The sequence below is a fragment of the Anastrepha obliqua genome, chromosome 1 (assembly GCF_027943255.1).
Source record: "Anastrepha obliqua isolate idAnaObli1 chromosome 1, idAnaObli1_1.0, whole genome shotgun sequence".
In the NCBI taxonomy this organism is placed as follows: Eukaryota; Metazoa; Arthropoda; class Insecta; order Diptera; family Tephritidae; genus Anastrepha; species Anastrepha obliqua.
The window spans coordinates 99,424,948-99,451,189 of NC_072892.1; the positions used below are offsets into that span (position 1 = coordinate 99,424,948).

Here is a 26,242-nt window from a genome sequence, read left to right on the forward strand (position 1 = left end):
TCAAACATCCCGAGGAAATGAGCAAAGATGCTTATTACTTGAAAGTGTTCGAGTACGTGCTCGGGTATATCGAGCTTTTGGGCATAATTTTCAATTATTTTAGCTTTAGTGCTGGTCTTTTTTAAGTCTTTTTAAGTTTTACAAATTATTTATACATTTGGCTAACGTCGTTAGGAATCTAAAAATATGCTGATAAATAAAATTTTAGTTTAGCTGCTCAAATTATACAAAAGTTTAGAAATTTCTAAAAAACATTTAAGTAATTGAACAATGAACGCGTTTCGATCGAGTATCGCGCTAATCGTATTGCTCAATACCCGGGTATCTGGAGCTTTAAGAAAATATTTTTTTTAAAAAGATTTTTTGGGGGAATTTTTTTTTGGTGAACATTTTCCTTTAATTTTAGAAAAACATCCTTTCTGATTTGTTTCTTATTTGTTTTCTAAATAGTTGAGACCACGCTCAGTAACCCCTGCAAGTTTCTTATCGGTATCTCCATAATTTGAGTTATGTTCAAATAAGCTGCTGCAATAAATGCTTATTTAAGATTCTACGAATTGCAGTGATGAAAATTGTAGGTTCTATAGTCTAACTTCGGGTCAAATTTGTACTCAAGAAGGTTTCTATCTGGGCTACCCGAGGGCTAGTTTTCAGCAAAAGGGGGAAAAAGCTGGAGTGTTCTGCAGTCACTCTTGGGCTGTTTTAGCTTTAAAATCCGGCGAAAAGTCTTGTGGAAAGATCGTTCATCCTCTTATAAAGAGAGTTCCTGTTAAACTCTTCACCCTTCTATTTGTGCAGCTTTTATGCCCTTTTCGCAAAGCCAAACGAGTGACGCCTTTATAGAACACTTCCTATCAAACAAATACGTATGCCGGCTGATGATCTCTCTGAGGCCGCATAAAAACTTTTGTTCATCCGTAAAATTTGTATTTTCATGGGTGTTGCCTGCGTACCAGGGCAAACATTTCTTACATCTTTCCTATTCATCTTATTTGATTTAAAGATGACCAGTACGCCTGCGAAATGCTTTTATGTGGAGGTCATCGTAGATTAATTGTGAGATAGATTTTGAAGACACGTCCTGTTTTCTAGTGCGGATTTTATGCTTCCTCAAGGAATTTCGAATTTGAGTCCCACTCGTCCGTACAGTGCAAACACGTTCGGTGCTGGTCTTGTTCTCCACTTGAGAATATTCTAGGAATCGATTAATGTTACCATATACAAATATTCAGGATAAACCCAGCAAAGCGAATATCTGAATAGTGCTTTTTCCGCACTTTTGCCATACAGACAGCGCGATGCGATTTTTTTCTCATCCCACTCCACGTGATTTACGTAAAAGTTTAAAACGAACTTGTTTGAATTTATTTAGGAATAATACATTTAAAAAAACAAATAAAATTTAAAATGGCAAATTTGTAACAAAGCTTATGGCAGCATACCCCACTGCAATAACAAAAATTATATTCTCATTTCCAGTTTCAATTTATATAGACTTAAAAAAACACCAGCTACTTAACTGAGCGCACATTGTTGAAGTGTTTACAAAGACCTTTTGTAGATTTGCAGACTCCCAGAGTCATGCCTATGGAGCTTCATTCCACACACTCTACATATGCTCGCCACAAAGTCCCCTTCGTACCAGCTGCTTTTTGCTATAAATCAACACGAATTACTTGTTTAGGTGGTTGCCAAAATCATGCTGGCCATTGCCACTGCCATTGCGATTAGCAGTAACCGTTGTCAAGGGCAATGACAAGAGCGTCCGTTTATTGATTTAAGGCATATTCTTTTTAGGCAACCATTGGCCGCAAGTATGCACCTAGGGTACGTTGGGATGCTGCCAACGGTCGGATTGAAAGCAAGGTGATTTAGCTGCATAGGTGCGTTTAGAAGCACAGGACGTGGATATGTACATATTACCTGTTCGTAGACTTGAATTTACTACACCACAACAGAAGAAATGTAGATACGTGAAGAAGGGTGGCACTAAGGAGGTTTTTTTCAATAAAAACGCTTCAGGTGCACTTTGCAAGTCTAAGGTGAAGGGCAGTTTAGTTTCAGTTAGTGCTTGCCAGTTTTATTTCTTACTTATACTTATACATTGGGGTTTTCATATATTAAAGTGGCGGATTCTGGCAATTTCTATTACGGGCGGAGTTTCTTCGTTTACTTAGCGCATGCCCGTTTGTAGGCATCGCTAAATATTTACCAATATACGTGTATTCCATTGCCTAATGAAATTTATGCTAAAATCAATATAGAAAGGTTTCACTTTCCGCCGCCATATTTTCAAACTTTAAAGGCCAATTCCCCCATAACCTTTAACTTAAGTCTTAATAAATATTAAATATTTCCAGTGAAACGTTTGTGTTGGCGTTGGCAACAGAGGAACTTATCGGTAAGCCAATAAACCAAATGGAATAAAATTACAAAATAAATATTATGTGAGAATTGTGGACTGTAAAATGATGTGTGGGAGTTTCGTAGCAGTGGGTGTTTTTAAACGATATACTTTAACATGAAGGTTGGCCTCCACATAAGCATTGGCGTTACAGGATTAATAAATAATGATGTGCTCTATCGGAAAAGGTAGTGAATAAATAATATGAATTTTGCGTTGGCGGGTCTTGGTGTGCATTTGCATTAATATGCCACTCGTTTTACCTGCAGCCGCTAGAGTGAATTTTTAAATTTGGTATTTTGTATAATTATTTCTAAGTTGAAAGCCCCCAACGGAAATCAATTAGCTCCATTATAGAAGCAGCAGACCTTAGGAGACGCTTAATATCCTCTCACGCATTAGCTGAGTGTGCTTCTGTGTGAGATGTTGGCAGTGCCTCTTGTTCTACAGCTTAAACCCCTTAACAGGCAGAAGAAACATTCAAGTGTATTTTTGCACTTAAAAAACATAAAAATCACTTGAAACTTTGAGATGGCATGGACAAAGAGCCTAAATGCTAATTAAATACGAAATAGTTAGGTATGACTTTAGATACTAAGCTTAAGTGAAACGAACACATTAGAAAAAAGAGAACTTGAAATCAAATAAGAAACCTGTATTGACTCATGGAAAAATGGTCCAAGTTATTAATATTCAACAAAGTCCTGCTGTCCAAGCAAATTCTGAAACCTGTATGGACATATGGAATACTACTTTGGGGTTGCTCAAGTTCCAGCAATGTAATATAGATTCAAAGATTTCAGAATAAAGTATTAAGATACGCCACAAATGCTCCCAGGAGGATTGTTTTTTAACCACTGCTGGGTGGTAAAATAAAAAAAAAAAACGTTGATTTGATTTCGACTCGTCCAATTTTTTCTAAAACTCTTTCTGCCATGGGAATTTAAGTCTCGATAGATATAAAGATGTGCTGCCCCATTCAAGCACTCTTGCGATGCACTTCAAACACTTCTTAAATACACTCCCTTTCACTTGTTTAAGACCAAATATTTAAATTTGGTTTTATAAGAAATTTTTCTTCAGAACCGTCAAAAAAAAAAAAATTATTTTGCCAATAACGTAATTAAGTTCTAAGAAAAGTGATTGCTAAAAATTTCTTTTCCCTCGATGGTAAATGTAAGCCCACTTTGCCTTAAGATAAAAATACGTTTTGGTTGCAAAATGTTTTGTTGTTTTTATATTGATATATAGTACCTATATCTATACTAATATTATAAAGAGGAAAACTTTGTTTGTTTGTTTGTTTGTTTGTTTGTTTGTTTGTAACGAATAGGCTCAAAAACTACTGGTCCGATTTTAAAAATTCTTTCACCATTCGAAAACTACATTATCCACGAGTAACATGGATTACATTTTATTTTGGAAAAAAATAGGGTTCCGTAAGATATTTGGATTTTTCGGACACAACCTGAAAAAAATCTTATATATAAAATAAAGTCAACTTTTTGTGTGTGTTCGCTAACCGGCCGTGTCTGCACCGAATTAAACCAAACTTACACACATTGTTAAGAAGGTATTGAAGATGGTTTCCGTATAGTTTGGATACCTATTGGTGGATAGGGCTCGAGATATAGGTCAAAACGTGGACCCGGGTAACCTTCGGATGTGTATGTACAATATGGGTATCAAATTTAAGCTGTTGGTGAATGCTTTAGTACAGAGTATTTTTCATGCCGCTCCGTTACTGCGGTCTCGAGATATAGGTCAAAACGTGGACCCGGGTAACCTTTGGTTGTGTATGTACAATATGGGTATCAAATGAAAGCTGTTGATAAGTGCTTTAATGCGGGATAATTTTCATACCTATTGATGACTAGGGTCTGGAAATATATGCCAAAACGTGGACCCGCCGTGTCTTTGCACCGAATTAAACCAAACTTACACACATTGTTAAGTAGGTATTGAAGATGGTTTCCGTATAGTTTGAATACCTATTGGTAGATAGGGTCTCGAGATATAGGTCAAAACGTGGACCCGGGTAACCTTCGGATGTGTATGTACAATATGGGTATCAAATGGAAGCTGTTGGTGAATGCTTTAGTTCAGAGTATTTCCATCTGCTCCGTGACTAGGGTCTCGAGATATAGGTCAAAACGTGGACCCTAGAATGTGTTTGTACAATATGGATATCAAATGAAAGCTGTTGATAAGTGCTTTAATACGGGGTAATTTTCATACCTATTGATGACTAGGGTCTCTAAATATATGCCAAAACGTGGACCCGCCATGTCTTTGCACCGAATTAAACCAAACTTATGCACATTGTTAAGTAAGTATTGAAAATGGGTTTCGTAAAATTTGGTTGTAATTCGGAGCAGTGGCAACGGGTACAGCGTTCTTTTGAGCCAGCCATAATGTCGCTTACTTTTTGAACGCTTGGGGCGGAACTGAACTGTCAAATTGACAGTGTGAGTTACAATGTGTCAATATTTCTTTCTGATTTGGATGCCATAAGGAAAAAACGTAAGTGCAACATGTAAAAATTGTTTGTGAATTTTTTTGGAGTGGATTTTGGAACAGACGATTGTTTATTCATATGCGTTGATTTGAAATTTAAAAACAATCTTCTTTTTTCCTGATTTTCAATTTATATTTTATATTTACTCAAAAACAAATAGAAAAACAAAAAATATTGTTTATGCCAAAGCGCTTGAATAAAGAATAAAGAAATAAATAATATGAAAACCATATATTTTCTGTTCTAAACCATATCTATTCTATTTTAGCGTGCCCAGCGAAGGGGGCCGGGTTTGCTAGTATTTTATATAAAGGGTGGTTAAATTTCAAGGGCCGATGTTGAATGTAAACCACACCTAAACGTCAAATTTTTCTCTGCATTTCATTTGACAGCTTCAGACTAACTTAATTTGAACATAATCGAGCAACGCGTTAAAGTTATTCAGGTTTATTATGAAAACGGGCGTTCAAATCAAAATGCATTTCGCGTACTTCGTGAAGAAAATCATCTTCAGTGATGAGGCACATTTTCACCTCAGTGGATTCGTCAATAAGCAGAATTTCCGCATTTGGGCGAATGATAATCCAAGAGTGGTTGCCGAAAAACCAATGCACCCACAAAGAGTGACTGTTTGGTGCGGTTTATGGGCCGGCGGCATCATTGGGCCGTATTTTTTCCAAAATGAGGCCGGTCAGGCAGTTACTGTGAATAGTGTTCGCTATCGCGAGATGATAACGAACTTTTTATGGCCCGAATTGGAAGAAATGGATGTGGACGATATGTGATTTCAAAAGGACGGTGCCACTTGGCACACAGATAACAAAAAAATGGCTCTTTTGCGCGAAAAATTTGACGGCCGAATAATCTCACGTCGCGGCCATGTCAATTGTGATTTGACACCGTTGGACTTCTTTCTTTGGGGTTATTGGAAAGAAAAGGTGTACGCCGATAAGCCAGCAACAATTCAATAGCTAATGGATGAGATAATTCGGCACATTAACGGCATAGAATCTCAATTAGGCCTCAGCGTCATCGAAAATTTGGACCATCGGATGGAGGTGTGCCGCCGAGGCCGCGGCAGCCATTTGGCCGATATTTTGTTCCATGCGTAATTAAGCCATACCAATATTATCATAATAAAGAGAAATGATAATAATTTCCTAAAAAAATTGTATTTTATTCAAAATCAACACCGGCCATTAAAACTTAACCACCCTTTATAAAGATGAACAGCGAGATTACATTACTTAATAATGGTTGTTTGAAGACCAAAGTCGTATGAACTAATGAAATTTTATCTTCAATTGATTTCTATTATCATACACTTTTCCTTTTACTCTCGCAAGTTATTATTGGAAAAGTTCCTATTATAGTTAATAAATTATACACAAAATTAATCACCCTATCTGAAGACTTTTAATTTTTGCAAACGTCGTACGTTAATCATGTGTGACACTTCTGGACTAGTCAGCTGCAGTATACAAACAGACAAGCAATGTAGTGCGTAAAGGTCAAATACAGAGTTTCATCACTTAAAATAATTTTTTTTTATTTAGTAGAACATTTAATAAAAAATGAACTTTCTTAAAATATCCTTGCAAGTCATCCCGATAAAAAATAGTTTTTTTTTATATGTAATACATCGCCAAGTCTCTAGGTATCAACGGAAAAAAGTGTTTGCAAGCAAATGAGCTTTTCTTTATCAATGTTGAAACAATACAAGGAGTGGCCATCTGAAATAAAATTGGGAGAATCACTTATGCTGTTACGTCACTGGGATTTTGTCAGCAGAATTGTGCCCGCTAATTTCACAGGCATTCTTACGCTCTTCCAATCAGTTTCTGTTCAGAAGATATCTTTCGTTCACAGGGCAACGATCTCACATGAAAAGTGGTTGTGTTGCCAACATAATATCAGCTTTCGCCGATGTCTGCGGTAAACAAATCGCTGTCGCCCTTTGACAGGGGTTACTTTAGAAAGTCAACTGATTCCTTAAAATTCGCTGGGAGTCGAGTAACGGGTTGGGGTTGGCAACATTCTGTACATAATGTATCCTTATGTTTTAATAATATTCAGCTTAGATTGCAAATAAACGACTATATTTTGCACACTCTGAACAGTCACAAACAAGAAATATACTATTCTTCTCCTGGACTTACCTTCGACAAGCTCTTCAAGACAAGTATACCGTCAAGAAGGGAGTGGCAAACACCAAGGCCATGGAGAAGGGGGGAATTAAATTTTTATACAGATGGCTCCAAACTAGACGATAAAGTTGGCTATGGAGTATTTTCGAAAGAATTAGGACTGGAACTATCCGCTCGACTACCAGACTACTGCAGCGTCTATCAGGCAGAGGTTCTAGCTACTTATAAAAGAAATGGCTACATACCTAAATTTGCATGCCGTAACAAAAACGACTATAAACATATTCTCGGATAGCCAAGCGGCTATTAAATCAATGAATGCGGCTATACTAAGATCAAAGGTTGCATAGGAATGCCGAGCAGCCCTAAATGATATTAGCGTCGTATTCAAGGTCAGCCTTATTTGGGTTCCGGGACACAGAGATATTGAGGGAAACTGTAAAGCTGATGAGCTAGCCAGAAAAGGTACTGCTCTTCAACTGCTCAGTGATAAAAGTACCATTGGAATACCTTTGGCCACGAGTAAAGTAAAAACCAACATTATCCAAGAGGCCAATAAGTCATGGGAAGAAGAAGATACATGCGTAACAGCCAGGCTCCTATGGCCGCAAATAAACAAGAAAAGAACAAAGGAATTGCTTAGGCTCTCAAGAGAAGGTATCTCGAAGGTCGTGGCTTGTGTCACCGGCCACTGGCTATTTGGAAGGCATTCCTTGAGACTAGGAGTATTCTCCCATGAATATTGTAGAAGCTGCAGGGATGAGGAGGGGGAAGAAACAGTAGAGCACTTGTTTTGCAATTGTTCAGCCTTAGTTAAAATCAGAGCAGGTTGTCAAAGTAAACACTTTTTCAATTCTCTTACAGAACTATCTGGCGCGGGGATTAGACCAATCCTGCGCTTTATAAGAGCCTCAAAATGGTTTCACGAAAGTAAATAAACAAGGCTCTCGTGTCGCACAGTGGTATCACAACGGGCCTGTGAGGTCTAAGTGAGTTGGTCATACGGACCGACTGCCACCACTACCTAACCTAACTTACAGAAATCGTAAAATTGTATCTTTGAAAAAGAAAATGTATTGTTCGGTCCATGCCACATTTTGAAGTCGGTATGTGATGCACTAGTTTGCATATATAATGAAGATTATAGTATCAAAAAACTCTATGCAGGGGTTTTCAATAGCGCAGATCAATACAGAATAAAACAAATCATTAAATCCACTTACGCAATTTTGAATGGAATTTAAAACTATTTAAATGTTCGTCCGGCTTCTTATATTGGCCAAAATCGGGGAAGTCCAATTTTCAATGACTATGTTACTGCACTGTCGTCTGAACAACGACTGATTGGACGAGTGTGTGAATACATGTGAATTGAGAGGGCAGAATTCTGCCGCCAAATTCTTGGTGACGTGGCAGCCGATGTTACTCTCACAATTTTCCTTCCCTCAAATTGACAGATTGCTTAATAGGTTTTGCGGTTCGATAAGAGAGGACCTTGCCACTAGCCAACATTTTCTTTGTTATGTTATTACATTCTTCTTAGGAACGTATGTGAAGCTTGATTTCTATCTGTCAATTCATTCTTTGTTTACAAGCCACTTAGTATCGGCGTGTCATAATATTTTCAACAATGGGAAAAATCTAGTATCATGCGGTGATTGAATTTTTATTTTTGGAAGGAAGCAGCTACAACACCAGAAATGGTAGAAAAAATACAGGATCTCGTATTGGAAAATCGTCAAGTGATTGAAAGAGATTTATTAGAAACCCTAGGCATTTTACTGGCAATTGAGAAGTGTAAGCATTATTTAGACGGAAGTATTGGGTTTTGGAAAGCTGTGCGCATAATGGGTGTCGCATTGGCTAACAATGGAATAAAAACACTTCCGAACGCGACTTTCTCAGCAACATTTCGAGTGTTGTCGAGAGGATAAAGTAGATTTTGCGCTTCGTTTCCTCACTATGGATGTGACTTGGGTCTCTCATCATGATCCTGAATCAAAACAAGAGGCTAACGAGTGGTGTGAAATGGGTTCTTCGACCCCGGAACGAGTTCGTGTCCAGATGGAAGTCATATATAAATTGGAATCTCGTTAGAACAAATGTGTTGATGTTCAGGATGATGAATAATAAAGTGTATTGTACTTGCCATTGTGATTTGGCATCAGTAACAGAATAATAAAAAACCGATTTGACATACACCGCCAAAATAACGTGGCCGCCTGTCACAGCCTATCAACATCAATTCTTTCCTATTAGAAAACGCTTTACTTAAAAATTGTCCACGTAGTTTCCATTGGACTTGGTTTCAATATTATATGGGTCAAGGCCAGTGAATTTGATTAGATGTTCTCACAAGCTACTCTCTCAGAATGAAATGTATCATCAAATTTTTGTTTTTAAGGGGGGAAGCTGGTCTAGGGCGCAAAAAATGGGCATATTTTATGAATTTATTTTGACTCAACAAAGGAATCAATCGAAAATCTGTGAAATAGGTTTAATAATATAGCTTTCATGGTACAAATACAAAATTTTTCGTCTGAATTAATTTCAAAATGGCCGCTGTCCAGCAGTTCTCCTAAGGCGCCTTTTTTTCTAGTGGGTCCATTGCCGAAGACGTAAACTCCTTAATTTTTGTCCTGGATCAAAAAATAAAATTTTTTTAGTTTCTATATAACAATAGAAAGAGACGTACGTAGGATTTTTTCGATATTTTGTTTTTTCGCGAAATGGTGCACGTTTGAACAAAAAGTTACAATTTTCACTATAAAGAACGACATAAAATTGTTGATTAAAAAAAAACTATGTAATATAAATAAAAAATCCTACGTACGTCTCCGGAGAAAGGTATTTCGAATGTATTGTCAAAATTTCGTAAGAATCGGTAAAGATTTGTTCGAGTTATGTCTTCGGCCAGTTTAAAAAAAGTGATTTCGAGAAAAACGTGTTTAAAGTTGTAAGTAGCGTTCGGGGCATACCTGCGAGGCACTGCCGTCGAATGAAAAATTTGGGCATTTAGACATTTTTGCTGGCATCCCTCATTTGGTATATTATTTCTAAGACCCTAAAGCACCTTTTAAGACAAAAAAAAATTTTTCGATTTTTTCAAAATTCTAGACCAGCTTCCCCCCTTAAGTTTCTTGGAAAACTCATCTGGCTTTGGTCCAATTACTCAGTTCACTGCATAATGTTATGCCATTGGTATTACACACAATCAGAAATACTCTACTCGGCCATATTTGGTACAAAGTGTGCTGTGTTGAAAATTTACTATTTGCTGATGCACACCGCTATGTGGTGAGTTTCTGTTAGGCTTAGAGCCAAAAATAATTGCTTTAATTTCAGCCGGGTTGCGGATATATTTAGCTCATGTCTATTTTATCAATTTCGTACGTGACTGTGAATTCGAGTGGAGTCCATTGTTGCATGAATACGCATAGGGTGTTTTTTCAAAACAAAAATTTTGTTCGAATTAATTGTTTTCTTATAATCTAATACATAATTTCATAGCATTTATTTTTTGAATATTATATCTGGCATATGTTCGCCAGGCCTACGAGTTACGTGGCCCATTCGTTTAGTCCAATTTTTGACTACTTTTTTCAATAAATCTGGCCGTATGGCGGCAATGGCGGCATTGGTGGCTTGAATATTGCAATAAATTGATTGTTAAGCGCACAGTGTGGGAAATTGTGCCGTCTTGTTGCAACCAGATGTCGTCGAGAATTAGCTGACTAAATTTTGGGAACAACATAGCGCTTGCCGTTCATTGTAATGACAGCTGCTTCTATATTTCGAAAGAAACAAAGGACTGATGATGCCGCACGTGTTTTATGAACTTCGCGCACAGATTTTAATTTTTGTTTTCAAAGTAAATTTCCACAATTTCGAAACGTTGTTCTGACGTTAAATGATTTATGATAAGTTGCCAAACTTTACTGAAAAGAAAGGTAAACACAGTTTGCCATTTTCAGCCATTAAACCATAGTTATCTAAATCGGTAGTTCTCATGCAGCTAAAAAAAACACCCGATATCATTTAGTATTTATTCGAGTGATATGTAGTTTGACAAATACATTTGGTAGTTAAATATTGCTTACTTAAAAATTTATAAAATTTCGCGTACTTAAAAAAGATAACATGATTCTTAATTGTAATAATATTTCTTTTCGTTGTAGTTACGCTTCAAATTGGATTACAACCACCGCTAAGCTGACTTATGAATAGCTAGAGCAACCGAAACAATCACAAACCAGGCAACAATAATAATTTTAAGTTAAAGCATCTCGGCTTAAAATAGCAAAATAGATTGTTACGTAACAACTGCTGAAGTAATCGCGCCTTTATTTTGTCGCAACGATGCATTGGCGCACAGGCCGACCGCCTTTGCTGCCGCTAGCCAAACGTACTCGGTTTCAAAAGAAATGGAAGTAAGGTTTCCCATAGACTCCTTTTAAATATCGCACATAAACAGGTATGTGTGCCGTCAATGCCAACCAAAACAAAAACAGCAAATACAAATACTAAAAGAGGCGAGAACCGGCCATCAATGTAATCAACGCCAACAGTCGTAATGCCACCATCATTAGCCACAACAGGCCCCATCAAGAACGCACAAATAAAAGAGAGCATAATAACCATGGCGACAGCAGCACTTACCGCAGCAACAGCTTCTAGTGCGGTAGTAGTTAGAACAGCAACTACAACAATAGTAGTACTCATTGCCGCATTGTTTGTGGCCTTCTCAGGGACTCTGGCAGCGGCGGCGCCTAGCAATACTAGCGTCTCACACCTTAGAGCGGTTACTGTTGGGGACTCTATCGGGGAAGCAGCCACAATGGCTGCGACGATTATGGAAAAACATACAATCCCAACAACAAAAAGTGTCAACAGTTCCTTGGGTGTAGCTGCCGCTCATCCGACATCCACGTCAGTTGTGAAGGCAAATCAACCAAAATACTTAAGTTTCGTGGGGAATGTGCTGCTTAATGGCGAAGGGGGCAATGGTAGTGGTAAGGGCACTGATAGCAGTGGCATTGGCGGTGCCCTTGGAAGTAGCAGTAGTGGCAGCAATTTAGTTCCTATCAAATCGGCAGCAGCTATCGCAGCTTCTGTTACGGCAAAAACATTCAATGATTCGTTAGCGTCTGCGGTGGTATCGACATCTGCGTCAACGTCACCATCAACATCTGAAATGTCATTGCACTTGGCATTTGTCATAATCAAATGTTTCATTATTGTTCTCATTATACTCGCCGCCATACTTGGCAACGTGCTGGTGATTGTGTCCGTTATGCGGCATAGGAAATTGCGGTAAGTGTTGCTGCGCAATAATAGTCATCGCAAAATGTTGAAAGTGAAAAGGAGCAATGGGTGTGAGCATAGATGAATGTATAAATGAGCAAACAAATACAAATACTTAAATGTGCATATATAAGTAGTTATGAATCATTAGGTTGCGTATGCGCCACGCCGGTTGTGCTTGCGATTTTGGTTAAGATTATGATTATTAAGTGATATTCGTGTGCTGGCATCGGTTTTTATGTTGCTACTTACATGGGTTTTTGCATACGTTGTGCTAAAATGTAAACAATCATACGTGTGCGCAGCGGGCGTTGAGTGGATTTGCGGTCGTGCATAAGTGGCATTGGAAATGTTGAAATAGAATCTCTCATTCTCAGACCGCCGCTGAATGTTTGTTACTTTCTTAGGCATTTATTATTACCTATGGGGACCGGAATAGTGCAGTGAATTTGTGAGCATCTACTATTAAGTTATGTTCAGGTTCAGTGCCCAGTATTAACGTGACATGTGAAATGATAGGTAACATCTTTTCTAACAGCGGAAAATATTCATATGAAAAAAATTCGCTTCAAACCATTTGTTTTTTTGAATTGGCATAAAACAGTAGGCTATTCTATTCGTAAGATATTATCAAGACGCACATTTAGGTAAGAGAGTTCAAAAGTTATTAATAATAAGTTAGTATCTGTTGTGTGTTCAATGGCCGGCACTTCGAACTAAAAGATCTTTTGTGTCCTACTACATTTTTTTAGTTAGTTAGTTTTTTTTAGGAGTAGTTAATGCTAGTTCTCTTGACTGACATAACTACCTCAAAAATGTATTACATCAAACTCTACTTAACCTAGATGTTCACTGCCTCAGGTTGGGAATTGTTTGGCAGCCAGTTTGTCCCGCCTTGCGTACAGATTTCAAAATATCAGCAACAGGAGCATTTTCGAGTTCATTCGGATCCATTTGTTCTCATTGAAAGATGTACAGCCTTGTTTTTACCAAGGCAATACAGTTGCCCGAGATATGCTCTGTGATTTCATCATCTTCGTGGTAGAGCCCACATTCTGCCTTATCCCAATATGAATTTTTGACAGATGGTAAATTAAGTAATAGTGCCCTGATAAAAAACCAACTTTTTTCTTTATGTCTGCGTTACCCCATGTTATGCAGGTGCCTATCGTAGGTAAAAGGTCTTATAAGCTTCTTGGCTTGACAGAGTTCATGTGCGACATCACAAGGGCTAATTATTTGAGTATTCTCCCAAATATTTACTCTGCACTTCGCTTCTGCCCAGTTGATACACAGTATGGTTCTGGGTCGTGAAAATCTACTGCTGACTCCGTACTTATGAGTCCATCAGCAATTTCATTACCTTTTATTCCAGAGTGACCCGGAACCCAGCAAAGTACAATTTTGTTTATTGCACTGAGTTTGTTTAGGTGCCTTAACATTCGTACACTACTTATAATTTCGATGTAGCATAGCTGTCCGAGTATACACCTAGGTGTGCATCCTTGATTTACTTTCGCACAGATTGAAATTGATTGAATTTCAACCTAATACACGCTGGGCTATTTGTTTATTGGTTCGAAGATTTTCATATTTGGATCAAAGATTTCCGCACCGACTCCAGTATTTGCTTTCGAAGGGTCTATGAATCATTCGACACTTCTGGGATCGAACCAAGGCCCTTCCAGTTCCCATTCATCGCAGTCTGAGATTATGATTTCAAAACTATGGATCAAAACACATTTTGGAGTCGTATGAGTAGATTACATTCTGATCCCGTATCTCTGCTATGATACTTGTGTGAACAAAGTTCGGAAGATCTTTCCCAAGTAAGATTTGCATTTTGAATGCACTTCTGGCTGTACATTTTTAGGGGAAAATATGCTATGGGTATTAGGGTGGTCCAAAAAAAAATTTGTATGCTGCCGCCCCCTAAAATAGTAAAGAATGAAAAATAAAAAGACCCGTATTTTTTTTTTTTAATCAGACCATATTTAATGGTGCCGCCGGGGCTTTGAAATATCCCATGTATTTTGCATGGGAAAAAAATACTTTTTCGTAGATTTCATGTAAAAACATGGAAAATGAATATATTTTAACCGGATAACTCAGTTTCTCTTCATAATTGGTCAGGGAATAACAACCAATTATGAAATAATTAATTTTAATTTTTTTCATAAAAGTAATATAAAATATTGTTTTTCGATTTTTTCTTAGATTTTCGTTTTATGGGGGCTTTTTGGGGTTCTATAAAAAATAGTTAATACAAAAAAATTAATTATTTCATAATTGGTTGTTATTCCCTGCCCAATTATGAAGAGAAACTGAGGTATCCGGTTAAAATATATTCATTTTCCAGGTTTTTACATGAAATCTACGAAAAAGTATTTTTTTCCCATGCAAAATACATGGGATATTTCAAAGCCACGGCGGCACCATTAAATATGGTCTGATTAAAAAAAAAAAAAATACGGGTCTTTTTATTTTTCATTCTTTACCATTATGGGGGGCGGCAGCATAAAAATTTTAATATAAATTATTTCCCATGCATTTTTGGACCACCCTAATGGGTATAGCTATCACTTCTATTGCAACAGTGGGACATCTGTTCACCAATCAGGTTTGCCTTTGGAAACTACCAAGTACTCGTTTATTGGTTACTTGGCATTCGGCCATCAAAAAAATGGGAGGCATAGGTGATGATCGGTCTAGTCAACATGGTATATATCAAATGAATCACATTGGAGTCTAGTCTTCATGCCGACTTTGGCAGGCTCACATGGTTCTAATGGTGTTTTCTATCACCATTTTGAGATGAGAGTTCCAGTTTAGACGGTTGTCTAATTTATATATATATCACTTCGTTGGAATAGCTTATAGTAATTGCTTCTACGCTTCTTGTACGAAGGTCCAAATTTAATTTGTTTGTGAAAGGAACAATGATTATCTTGCTAGGATTAATGGATAATTCTTAAGCCCGTTACCGGTCTGATCAGTCTGAGGATCAGCGCTTGGTTCATGATGTTGAAAATTGTACCTCGAAAAAGCTTGACAGAATTTCCATAATGATGACCCTTCAATGCCTAACAATAACTTTCATTTTTTTTGGATTTCCTTTTGATGAAAAACCTGTCTTATTCGGTAGCGTCAAGAAAAAGAGAAATAAGAAGAGAGGTGTACGAGAATGATGGATCGGTTTTCGTGCGCCACTATCTGATGCTTTAATCGGTGAGAAAATATAAATAAGTCTGCGGGCGATGGTGCTACAAATGGCAATCTGATCTGTTTGCTTATTAAAGCGCCTCACGCACGCACACTCAAAATTGGGGTAGAAGCTCGGCCCAACACCTTTGCTATTCATACATGCTTACATATTTAATATATTATGTGATAGGCATATAAATATTATTTATTGTTACATTTACCTTGGTAATAGATTTTCTCCTTTCATTAACTTTCTAATCCATCGGCGCTTAGAAAATGATTTCTACTCCCCTTTTGTTACAAATATCCCCTTAATATGTTTACATACTTACATACAAATGAACAATTCATATTTAATTAAGAAACTCAAGCTTTGAATACGTGCGATACTTTTAGAACTTCCTTGCACCTGACAGTAATAAAAATACCCACACGGCGACTCTTTTATACAGACGCCAGTTTAAATGGTTATGAAGGCACATGAACTCATTAACTTTCAAGAAAAGGTGTTCTTAATGTCAACATTAGCGGTAACTGTTGGCCTCTGGATGGCCTAAGGGATGATTTTAATGTAATTCCGAGATCCCTTAACGTGACATAATTTCTTAAATTAGGGATGAGTTGAATAAGCCTAAATATTTTTTAAGGCCGAAACTACTTTATATGTAGATTAACCATCATGCGCTGCTCTACCGTTTATGCACATTGTACACATACAAAATAATAGTGAGCAACGCAACAACAAATCAACTTATCAGCGTTGCCGTAATTGATCGATTACTTTTCCCCACAAGCATTTTGGTTATTTGGCTATTATAATTTTTGAAATTGTTACTTTTTGGTGAAATTTCATAAAAATGCACAGGTAAAATTTTCATTTCACAATTTGGCAGCAGTTTTGCGCCGTGGATGATTACTTACGTTTTGACAGTATTAAAAATTTCTTTATGTAATGTTTGACAGAAGTGAATATAAGTTATTTGTTTATTTATTTATTTATTTATTTAGTAAACTAAACATGAATTATTTCTTAGAGACTATACAAAATTAAACTTATTATTTTTTTATTTTTTTTAATGACTAAAATGTAACATTTCTTACAGTTTACTCAGAAAGAAAACTTAGAATCTGGTTAAACAATTAATTTAGTAACATTTTGAGGCGGTACTTTATGAAAGAAAAATCTAGGCCAATATGGTTTGAAAGCGTATTAAATTATCTCAAAGTTCTAGAAATCGAAGCATTGGAAGCATTATGATTTTATAAGCTTCGTTGAGTAATATTGAAAATAATTTTCTCGAATAGCGTTGAGAAGTCAATCGCCCCACTTATCAAATCGAAAACGAGAGGAAGAGAATAGAAAATAAATAATATCTAGTATTTTAAGATTTACGAGCAAGCACCGACTTTTAGACGATCAAATTGTATCAGTGAAACGCACAGAACGCGAAGCATAGCCGACAAAAACTTTCTGGAATCGTTCAAGCCTGCCAATAAGTTCTCCATATAAAGAAGACCTATAGGTTTTAGAATATATGAATGAAGTACGGAATATGACTTTGAAACGGTGTAATTTAAATATCTTTGAAAAGAGAATCTAGAGCAAATACCACACCAAGAACCATCAGTATGATAGGAAGCAAGCATAAGAGAACGAGATTTTGAATAAAAGGCATAAGAACACTTGCTTATATTTGAATTTAATTTTGTTTCGTGTACACCAATCAACAACGTTGTCTAAATCAGGTTGAAGATTTAGAGAGCCTGCTGTACTCGAAATCTCCGAGTATATCTTTAAATCATCAGCATACAAAAGAAAATTTGCGTTATTAAAACAACTGGAAATGCCATTAGCAAATATTGTAAAAAGTAGATGCCCCAGTGTACTCATCTGGGGTACACCAGAGGATGTAATAAAAGAAATAGATGACGCTCCTTCAACATCAGCAACACATTTTCCAGAGAAGAAGGAGGCTTTAATCCATTTTAAAACAGTGGAGTGAAATCCAATACTTTACGCTTTGGAAATTAAAACCGTGTGATTAACCTTGTAAAATGTTTTTGAAAAGTGCACACAGTGTCAATTTGAATTTTACTTAGAAGAGCTGATATACAAAATTCAGAAAACACTGCAGGATTTGAAACAGTTGAAACGATATTGGTCTGCAGAGATTGGTGCGGATCTCTCAAAATAAGTACAAATAATTTTGAAACCGTGAATAATTTGGATATTTGATTAGTAGTTTTTACTTTCCAGGCATCTATGAACACGGCATCCTCCGTTCAAGGGATTGTTGAACATTAACAAAAGTGGATAGGTAATTCCAGAACAGTTTTTAAAAAGATACGTCAGATTTTGTTGATACCTTCAGTTCCCGAACTCCATCTTCAACATTAGAAAGCGTTAGGGTTATATGTATATATATATATATATATACCGACGCGCCAACAAATTTGGCTACGACGGCCGCATTAAGGCGGTTTCTAAAAAAATCGATTTTTCACCAAAATTAAATTAAATTGTATATAAAAAAAATATTTATCGGTGTTAAAATTTGAGACCAATCGGTTTAGGCATTTTCGAGTAATGTTTGTCACCAACTTTTAAAACATCATTTTGAGAAAAACGCGTTTAAAGTTTGAAAAGTACTTCACCAGCATTCTGAAACGCCCTTTCGAAAGTAATCACCGGAACAATATTAAATTATCTGTGTGTATTCTTAAATATATTTACATTAAGGAAAAAAACTCGAATTTTTGAAAATTGTAACTGTATATAATCCCTTAAGGTTAGCGAAACAATATTAACTGAGGAATTTATGTTCATGACACTCATGAATCAAAACTGAGTCTACTTTTAACGTAGATTAGTTGCATTTAGAGAAGAATATGTTTGAGTTTCGTTATAATAAATAACGGAAGGAATACATAAGCATGATTTCCTGAATTCAGCATATCACCAGAAGGAACTAGGATTAAATTTTATGTACGATTCGAAAATATTTTTGCTTTAAATTCCTATTTAATGATTTTAGTTGTCTAGAGAAATGCAAATATATATCTTTATGAGTGATGGAACAAAACATAAACATTTTGAAATATTTGTTTCTTAAATTTTAAAGTTTTCTCCGCTCCCTAGTACGCTAAGGTACAGTCGTATTTATCATAGGTATACTTTTTTACAGAAACCATTTATCTTAAGCTTAATCATATCATAATAATTGCCAACTTCAATCCCCGTAGAAAAAGAATCCCAATCTAGAAAGTCATCTGATTATTATATCAAAATCAAAATTTTTAAAAAATTTACTTTTGAAAATGCAAATAATTATATTCAATAAAATTTTTCACAACTAAATCACGTCCCTTATTGGCAAGTTTTATTTATTTTTTTAAATTAAAGTTTAATAATTTTTCTTTTTATGGAAATATAGTTTAGTCTACTACAAAAACCATATAAGAGTAAACTTTGTAAGAATTTAAGAGAAATATGACGATATTTGCATAAGAATGTCACACTTTTCAATCCGAATGTTTAGCAAATTTTCAAGTATGCAGGGTTGTTGATCATTATATTTTAGTACTGTAGAGTGCAAAATCGCATACATTTTTTTAAATGTTTTTGCTGGTGGTCATTTTATATAGAAATGTTTTCCCAACTGGCGTCCGCAAAAGTCGAATACACGCCAGTTATTAATATTATTTATTATTATTGTCTCAGCTTAATTTAGGTTTTGATTTTATTAACAAACAAATTAAAGAATTATTATTAATAACAACGTTTTGAGTGTTACAGAAAACGAAAATTGTATATTTCCTTCAAAATTTTCTTATTCTTTTCGAGTGCGATCCCAAAAATTAGCAAGCTGACGTAACCGGGTTTGTTTGCGTAAGCACTGAGATTGTGTTGATGATATACGAAAAAAATTAACGCAGTCTCCCCGCATGCTACTTCGGTGCCGTCTGAACCATAGGTAATAAGATGCGAAATTCTTTCATTTTGAATGAGAGCACGCTCAGCAACTCATTTCACTGCTTGACAGCATTGACAACCCCTAACCTGATGAACAGCTGATTGTCGAAATGGCGGGCTGCCAGAAGTAAGGCACGATAAAATAACTGACAAAACCAGTTCGTTTTTGCGTTAAAGGGAAAATGTCTCGATTTAAATAATTATAATAATTTGAATTAAAATAAATTCAATTGAAACGTAATAATTTAAATTAAAGTGTGTTTTTAGAATTTTCCAAAGCCACTTATATCTTTTTCGGCTTCTACTTTTAATTCGTCTTACGTAAATATATGAATATTTTTTACATAGAGAAAATTTTATGGAAAACTGGGTGTTGGTTTATGTATAGTACATATGTATATTTGTACATATATATGTAAATATTTATATTTACACTTTAGTGAGTGTCACTAAGAGTGTAGATAAGGGAAATGAATTTGAGTTTGAGATATTTTGCAACCATACTTTTGTTAACTATTTTTAATTTATAAGAAATTAAGGCTAACTGCTTTAACATATTCTGTTCGTTGTTTCACAATTTCTTTTGTTACCCTCACTTTTTATGTTACCCTCACTTATGTTTTTCGTGTTCATTACTTCATTACTTTTGCATTTCAATTTTCAATAATTTCTTTTAGCTTTAACATTTAGCAACAGCTTTTTGCTTATTTGCGTATTTTATAGTGATTGTGCTTATTTTTTATTAACCTACACTTATATACGGGGTATACAGGGTGGGCCATATAGCGTTTGCTTTTTGAACCACCTACTTTTTCGAGAATGGTAACATAAATGACATGCAAATGTGTTCATAATTTACTTAAAGGTTTGATATTTACGAAATGGGACGCTATACGTTTGAGCAAAATTGGGAAAAATTGAAAACCTATTTCCAAAGTGGTGAGTCTTCTTCTTCTTTCCTGATTTTCACATCGGTGGAGCCCAAACAATCGAAAATGTGCTTAAGGTACTTGACCACCTTATAAGTTTCAAAAAATTAAATTTTTTTTTTTTACATTTTTTCAATCCTTATACTTTTAAAAATCATCACCTGAAACTGTTTTTTTAAATTCGAATTCTAACAAAGTGAAATCAGTGAAAATGTGCAGGCGCATCCTGCACTCATTACTTGCTGACTCAGCGGAAAGAAAATAGCAAGTTTTAACTTTAAACGCGTTTTTCCAGAAATTACTTTTTTTCGAATGGCGGACACTTTATCTCCGAAACTGCTTAGCCGATTTTAATGATTTTGGTCTTGTTTTATTTGTCAAGATGTTTTGTATGCCAATTTACCACATTTTGCAAAAAAAAGTTAATAAAGTATTGCTTTTTAAGCATAACATTGTGAAAAACAGGGGTGTTTTCTTAACTTTTTTTCAAACATCCGCCATTTTTTTATTATTTTTTTTTTTGTCAGTTTGTGGTAAATTCTCACGCAAGGAACCTTCCTTTTGAAAATTTTGTTTCTCTCTTTTGTTTTAGAATTACCATTTCTAAGATTAACTGTCCGCCGCAAGACATGATTTTCTTCAGGCCTCGACTTTGGCGCCTCCTGGATATATGTTAAAAAAAGAAATTTTAATAAATCAATTTTTTTTGTATTATATAAGCTCTAAATAAAAATTTAAAAAAAAATTTATTTTAATATATTATACAGAACATGAAAAAAAAATTATTGAATATGTTGTACTTTTTAGCTTTCCAAGGTGGTCAAGTACCTTAAAAATTGGGTTGATCGAATGGCCTACTGTAAAGTCAGTCGTGTCAGTCATTTGAACGATATTATTTTTCATTCATAAATGACAATTTTCAATCTTCAAAACAAAAAAATTTTGAAAAAATATTGATTAGTTTGTTTTTATAGCCGATTCAAAAAACAAATTTTACATGGCCCACCCTATATAAGCCTTCTAGGCAACTGCGCACTAGATAACAACGTGAATGGTGACGCAGAAATTGAAAATTTTAAATTTTTGCTTGAAAAATTCCCATTAGATTTTTCTTCCGGTGTGGCATTACTAACGAATGTTATAAAAATGCATATTTTGACAGCGCTCTCACGAGAAAAAGAGTTTCACATCTAGTCACCTTTGGGGTGAACGACGACTGATTGGACTAGTATGAAATGAGCGGGCAGAATTCGGCTATCTAGTACCCGGTGACGTGGTAGTACAAGTTACTATCACAATTTTGTTTTTCGCCATACCAGGTAATCATCCTCGCTTACAATAACCTACAACCAAACTCTGTGCATTATGCTTTTCCGCATTACAGCAAAACTTTTTAAGACTGACACTACAAATTTGCTGCTGAATGATTGTGAGCAGCATTATATTGACGTCCACTAACAAACCACTAGAGGAGCTATTAAGTTTTAATATGCAATTTTGTAGCAAGAGTGTAGTACGTCCAACATCTTTCGGGGGTCATTAAATACATTTGCTCCAACCCAACGCCAATTTGATGAGCTCAAACCTTTACTTTTAAACTTTTTTTTTGTTTTCAAAATCTAAATATTGGTTTCTTTGACATTTTGCAGAGCACAAACAAAATAAAATGGAAATAGTAAATAGAATTGAACCTGATTTCCCTTGATTAGGGTCACCTTTTGTTGAACATAAATATTAATTGAGCTCAATTTGTTTCCAAGCCCAACTGTTACCCTCAGTTTCAACTCAGATAAGGCAAAACCCATAAAATACAAAAATGAAAAACGAGATTATTTAGTAATTTGTTGCAGCAAGTTTTCGTGAAAGTTAAGCCATATTAATTTAAATTATGCACCTGCCCAAGGCTAATAAAAAATTTGCTTTTGACAAATTTCCTACAATTAAGTGCAGATAACTATGAGAAATAATCCCTCCCACATAAAAAAATTATGGCTCTAATGTGAAAATTTGTGCACATTAGCCTTAGTTTACACTTGACATGCCATTCAAAAAGGTGAACGCCACTTTAGAGCTCTTCTGTGGTTGAAGGAAATAGGATAAATGCTAATTGCCTTGCTTCAGTGAAGTCGTAAATTATTTAATATTGTACCATTACTTTCCCATTCATTTACTTATTAATGACCTTTTCTCCTACGTGCATTAGCATGTAGACACAAAAGTACACATGTCCATTTTCATATATGTGCGCTTGTACGCTCATTTAGCTTAATTTCCCATTTCTGCGTGCTGGTGTTTTTCTTGCTACACGGACTCGTATCACATAAGCGCAGAATGCTAAAGCAAAGCCTAAGAATATTATAAAAACAACCACTTAAGTAGGTATGGTGAGCATTAACGTGTAGCACAGCAAAATTAATGTACTAAACACATTTTTTTAGCTAACGGGATAAGCCATAAAAGTCGACATTTTGCTTGTTTTTGCCTTGATTTGCATACTACTGACCGTGGTCGAATTGTCTGTTTCAATGCCATGCAAAGAGCAATAATATTTTGGCTGCTAGCTCTTACTTTTCTGTCTGCCTCTAGCATTTGACTTATTTGCTTGTTTGCTTACTGTCGTGTTCTTCTGCGCTCGACATGCCTGCTGCCCGCCAATTCCCAATGACACATTCAATGTGTATTCAAATGTCGCAATGTCAAATGTCGCTAAGCAAGTTTAACGACTCGGCTTCTTTAACTCAGCCGCAACTCCCTTTTGGGGCTGTAGTGACTATTGTACTTAACACTACGGTTCGCATGCCCACTGCGCTCCTGCTACGGCGGCATGTGGTGCACCTACCCGAGGGTGTAATTAGTGCCTCTAAAAGTATGCTATCTTTTCATTTTCCTGTCAGCTTTGGAATAACTTTTCAGGTGTGCTAAGATTTGTACGCCCTCAAGCTAGGTATGTATGAATTAAAAACTAAGAAAAAGAACAACAGTAAGCCAACATCAACTAGCTGCAAGGCAAAGAGTGCTTAGTCGTAGCAAATAAAAACCAATTTACTTCTTTGCTTTTCTGCTTCATGGCGTTTATTCGTCCTTTTTATTTGCGTATGCATCTGCCTAATCTTTTTTTGTTATTGTTTGGCTTGATTTTCATATTAATTCACAACATTGACAAATTGCTTATGTACCTTCAGCTAGAAAAGATAATAAAATAATATAAAAATAAAATTGCTGAAAATAACGTGACAAAGCGTAGTCCCATAGCTATCCGCCGGTGCGTATAAGTAACCTAGTAGTAGGCCAGCAATCTTTAGCAGCACAGAGTATGGCAAAAGCTATATATTTAAGCCTGTAATTACGTAAACTTGTTTGAGTACGTGCCGAAAGAAAAAAAATCTAACCAGGTGTTGGCAATAACGAATATATGTGTGTGTATACCCACAACCACATGTACACAAATTTAGTAAATACGCAAATATGCGAGTATATACCTGCATATACATATTTACATATGTGTATTAGGGTGGTCCAAAAAAAAATTTGTATGCTGCCGCCCCCCAAAATAGTAAAGAATGAAAAATAAAAATACCCGTATTTTTTTTTTTTTTAATCAGACCATATTTAATGGTGTCGCCGGGGCTTTGAAATATCCCATGTATTTTGCATGGGAAAAAATACTTTTTCGTAGATTTCATGTAAAAACCTGGAAAATGAATATATTTTAACCGGATAGCTCAATTTCTCTTCATAATTGGTCAGGGAATAACAACCAATTATGAAATAATTAATTTTTTTTGTATTAACTATTTTTTATAGAACCCCAAAAAGCCCCCATAAAACGAAAATCTAAGAAAAAATCGAAAAACAATATTTTATATTACTTTTATGATATTTATGATATTGTTTTTATTATGATATTGTTTTTCGATTTTTTCTTAGATTTTCGTTTTATGGGGGCTTTTTGGGGTTCTATAAAAAATAGTTAATACAAAAAAAATTAATTATTTCATAATTGGTTGTTATTCCCTGACCAATTATGAAGAGAAACTGAGTTATCCGGTTAAAATATATTCATTTTCCAGGTTTTTACATGAAATCTACGAAAAAGTATTTTTTCCCATGCAAAATACATGGGATATTTCAAAGCCCCGGCGGCACCATTAAATATGGTCTGATTAAAAAAAAAAAATACGGGTCTTTTTATTTTTCATTCTTTACCATTATGGGGGGCGGCAGCATAAAAATTTTAATATAAAATTTTTCCCATGCATTTTTGGACCACCCTAATGTGTATTCTGACTAATATTACATAATTTATTGCTAATCTAAAAAAATACGGTAACAAATTTGAGCGAAGTTAGGATGGTTTTGTGTATTTTCCTTTAACGTAAATGATTCATTCTGTCAGTGTAGGACTTCTGAATTTTCAGGGAGAAAAATTGGTTCAAGTGCATTTCTCTGACCTCGATCGTATTTAAGTAAAATTTATTTATAGTATCTAGAAGTGTTCATAACCTATGGGAAAACGCCAAGGTTTAGAGCATAAATGGAGTTGGAGCATGAATTTTAGACGCACTGTTAATAAAGCACAAAATCGACAAGCGTTGGAAATATCAGAGGAAGATTTACTTGCCAAGTGAGGTTCGTCCAACTAGCGCCTGTTAGCGTGAAGATGAAACGACTGGCATGCTTTGTGTTTTGGATATTGCAAAGTTTTACCTCTTTGTTTCTTTTTTATTGCATTTTATTTATTTTTTATGAAAATAAAGTATATTCTACAACAAAAACCATATAATTTGAAACTTCAAACTTAGTACAAACTTTTAAAAAAATTTAACAAATTCCCCTCAAAATTGATAACTTTTTAATTAGAATTTCTTAAAAAAATTCTAGTATGCACTTTTGTAGTCATTCAATTTTAGTTAAGAAAATGCAAGTTCAAAGTAACTCATTTCTTAACTAATTGCGTTGATTTTAGCCAATTTTTTTGCTGGCGGTTTGTGCATCTTCTCTATACAAAACAAAGTTTAGCATTCGTATATATACATAAGTACTTAAATATTTGTGTGTATTCTTTCACATTTATATTATATATTCTCATTGTACTAGTCGCCATTTGGCTTGAGTATACTCGGATATAACGCCTGCTAAGAAGTGCATTTAATAAGAAAGAGCTGAAAGGGAAAAGAAGAGTGAAATTAAGGGCTGCGTAATTCAAAAATTGCGTTACAAATAGCAGTTATTTAATAGCGCACAAAAGTGACTGCACGTGCTGGCAATGACAGTAGCTTTGACAACAATAACAAAAAATGAGAAACAGCAATCAATAAATGACAGCTTCAGCCGGCTTAATGACTTCTTCAAACAATGCCTCAATTTGGCGTCAAATGAACATTCAAAAGTCGGCGGGAAGTGAAATATTAGATAATGGATGATTTGGAATGATATTTTTTGTTTTCCCTGTTAAATTCTACACGCTCTACAAGCTCGGATGCCATTTGCATGTTACGAAAATTTTCAATTTTCAATTCCCTTGGTGTGTTCGTCATCATCAGAATTATTGACGCTTATGTAGGTCAACAACTTTTCCTTCATCTCCATGCTTTTGTGTTTCCTTGATCCACTCCGTCTATTCGTGCTCACAAATCTGGTAATTGATTGGGCATTTGCACATTAAATGGTGTTTTATCAGCTTTCTAGCAGAACGGCATGGCACAAAATAAAGTAAGTAAATATACACATAAATGCTTAAATAAAATACGCCTGGGTAAATAA

At 35.4% G+C, this 26,242-nt stretch overlaps 1 protein-coding gene across 1 annotated transcript in view; it reads left to right on the forward strand.

Moving 5' to 3' along the window:
• The first annotated feature begins 11,642 nt into the window (after positions 1 to 11,642).
• Positions 11,643 to 26,242, forward strand: part of LOC129236197 (octopamine receptor beta-1R) — a 101,478-nt gene continuing 86,878 nt past the window's right edge. The window contains exon 1 of the mRNA XM_054870440.1: positions 11,643 to 12,382. Coding sequence (XP_054726415.1) covers positions 11,643 to 12,382 — 740 coding nt within the window. The remainder of the gene's footprint in view (positions 12,383 to 26,242) is intronic.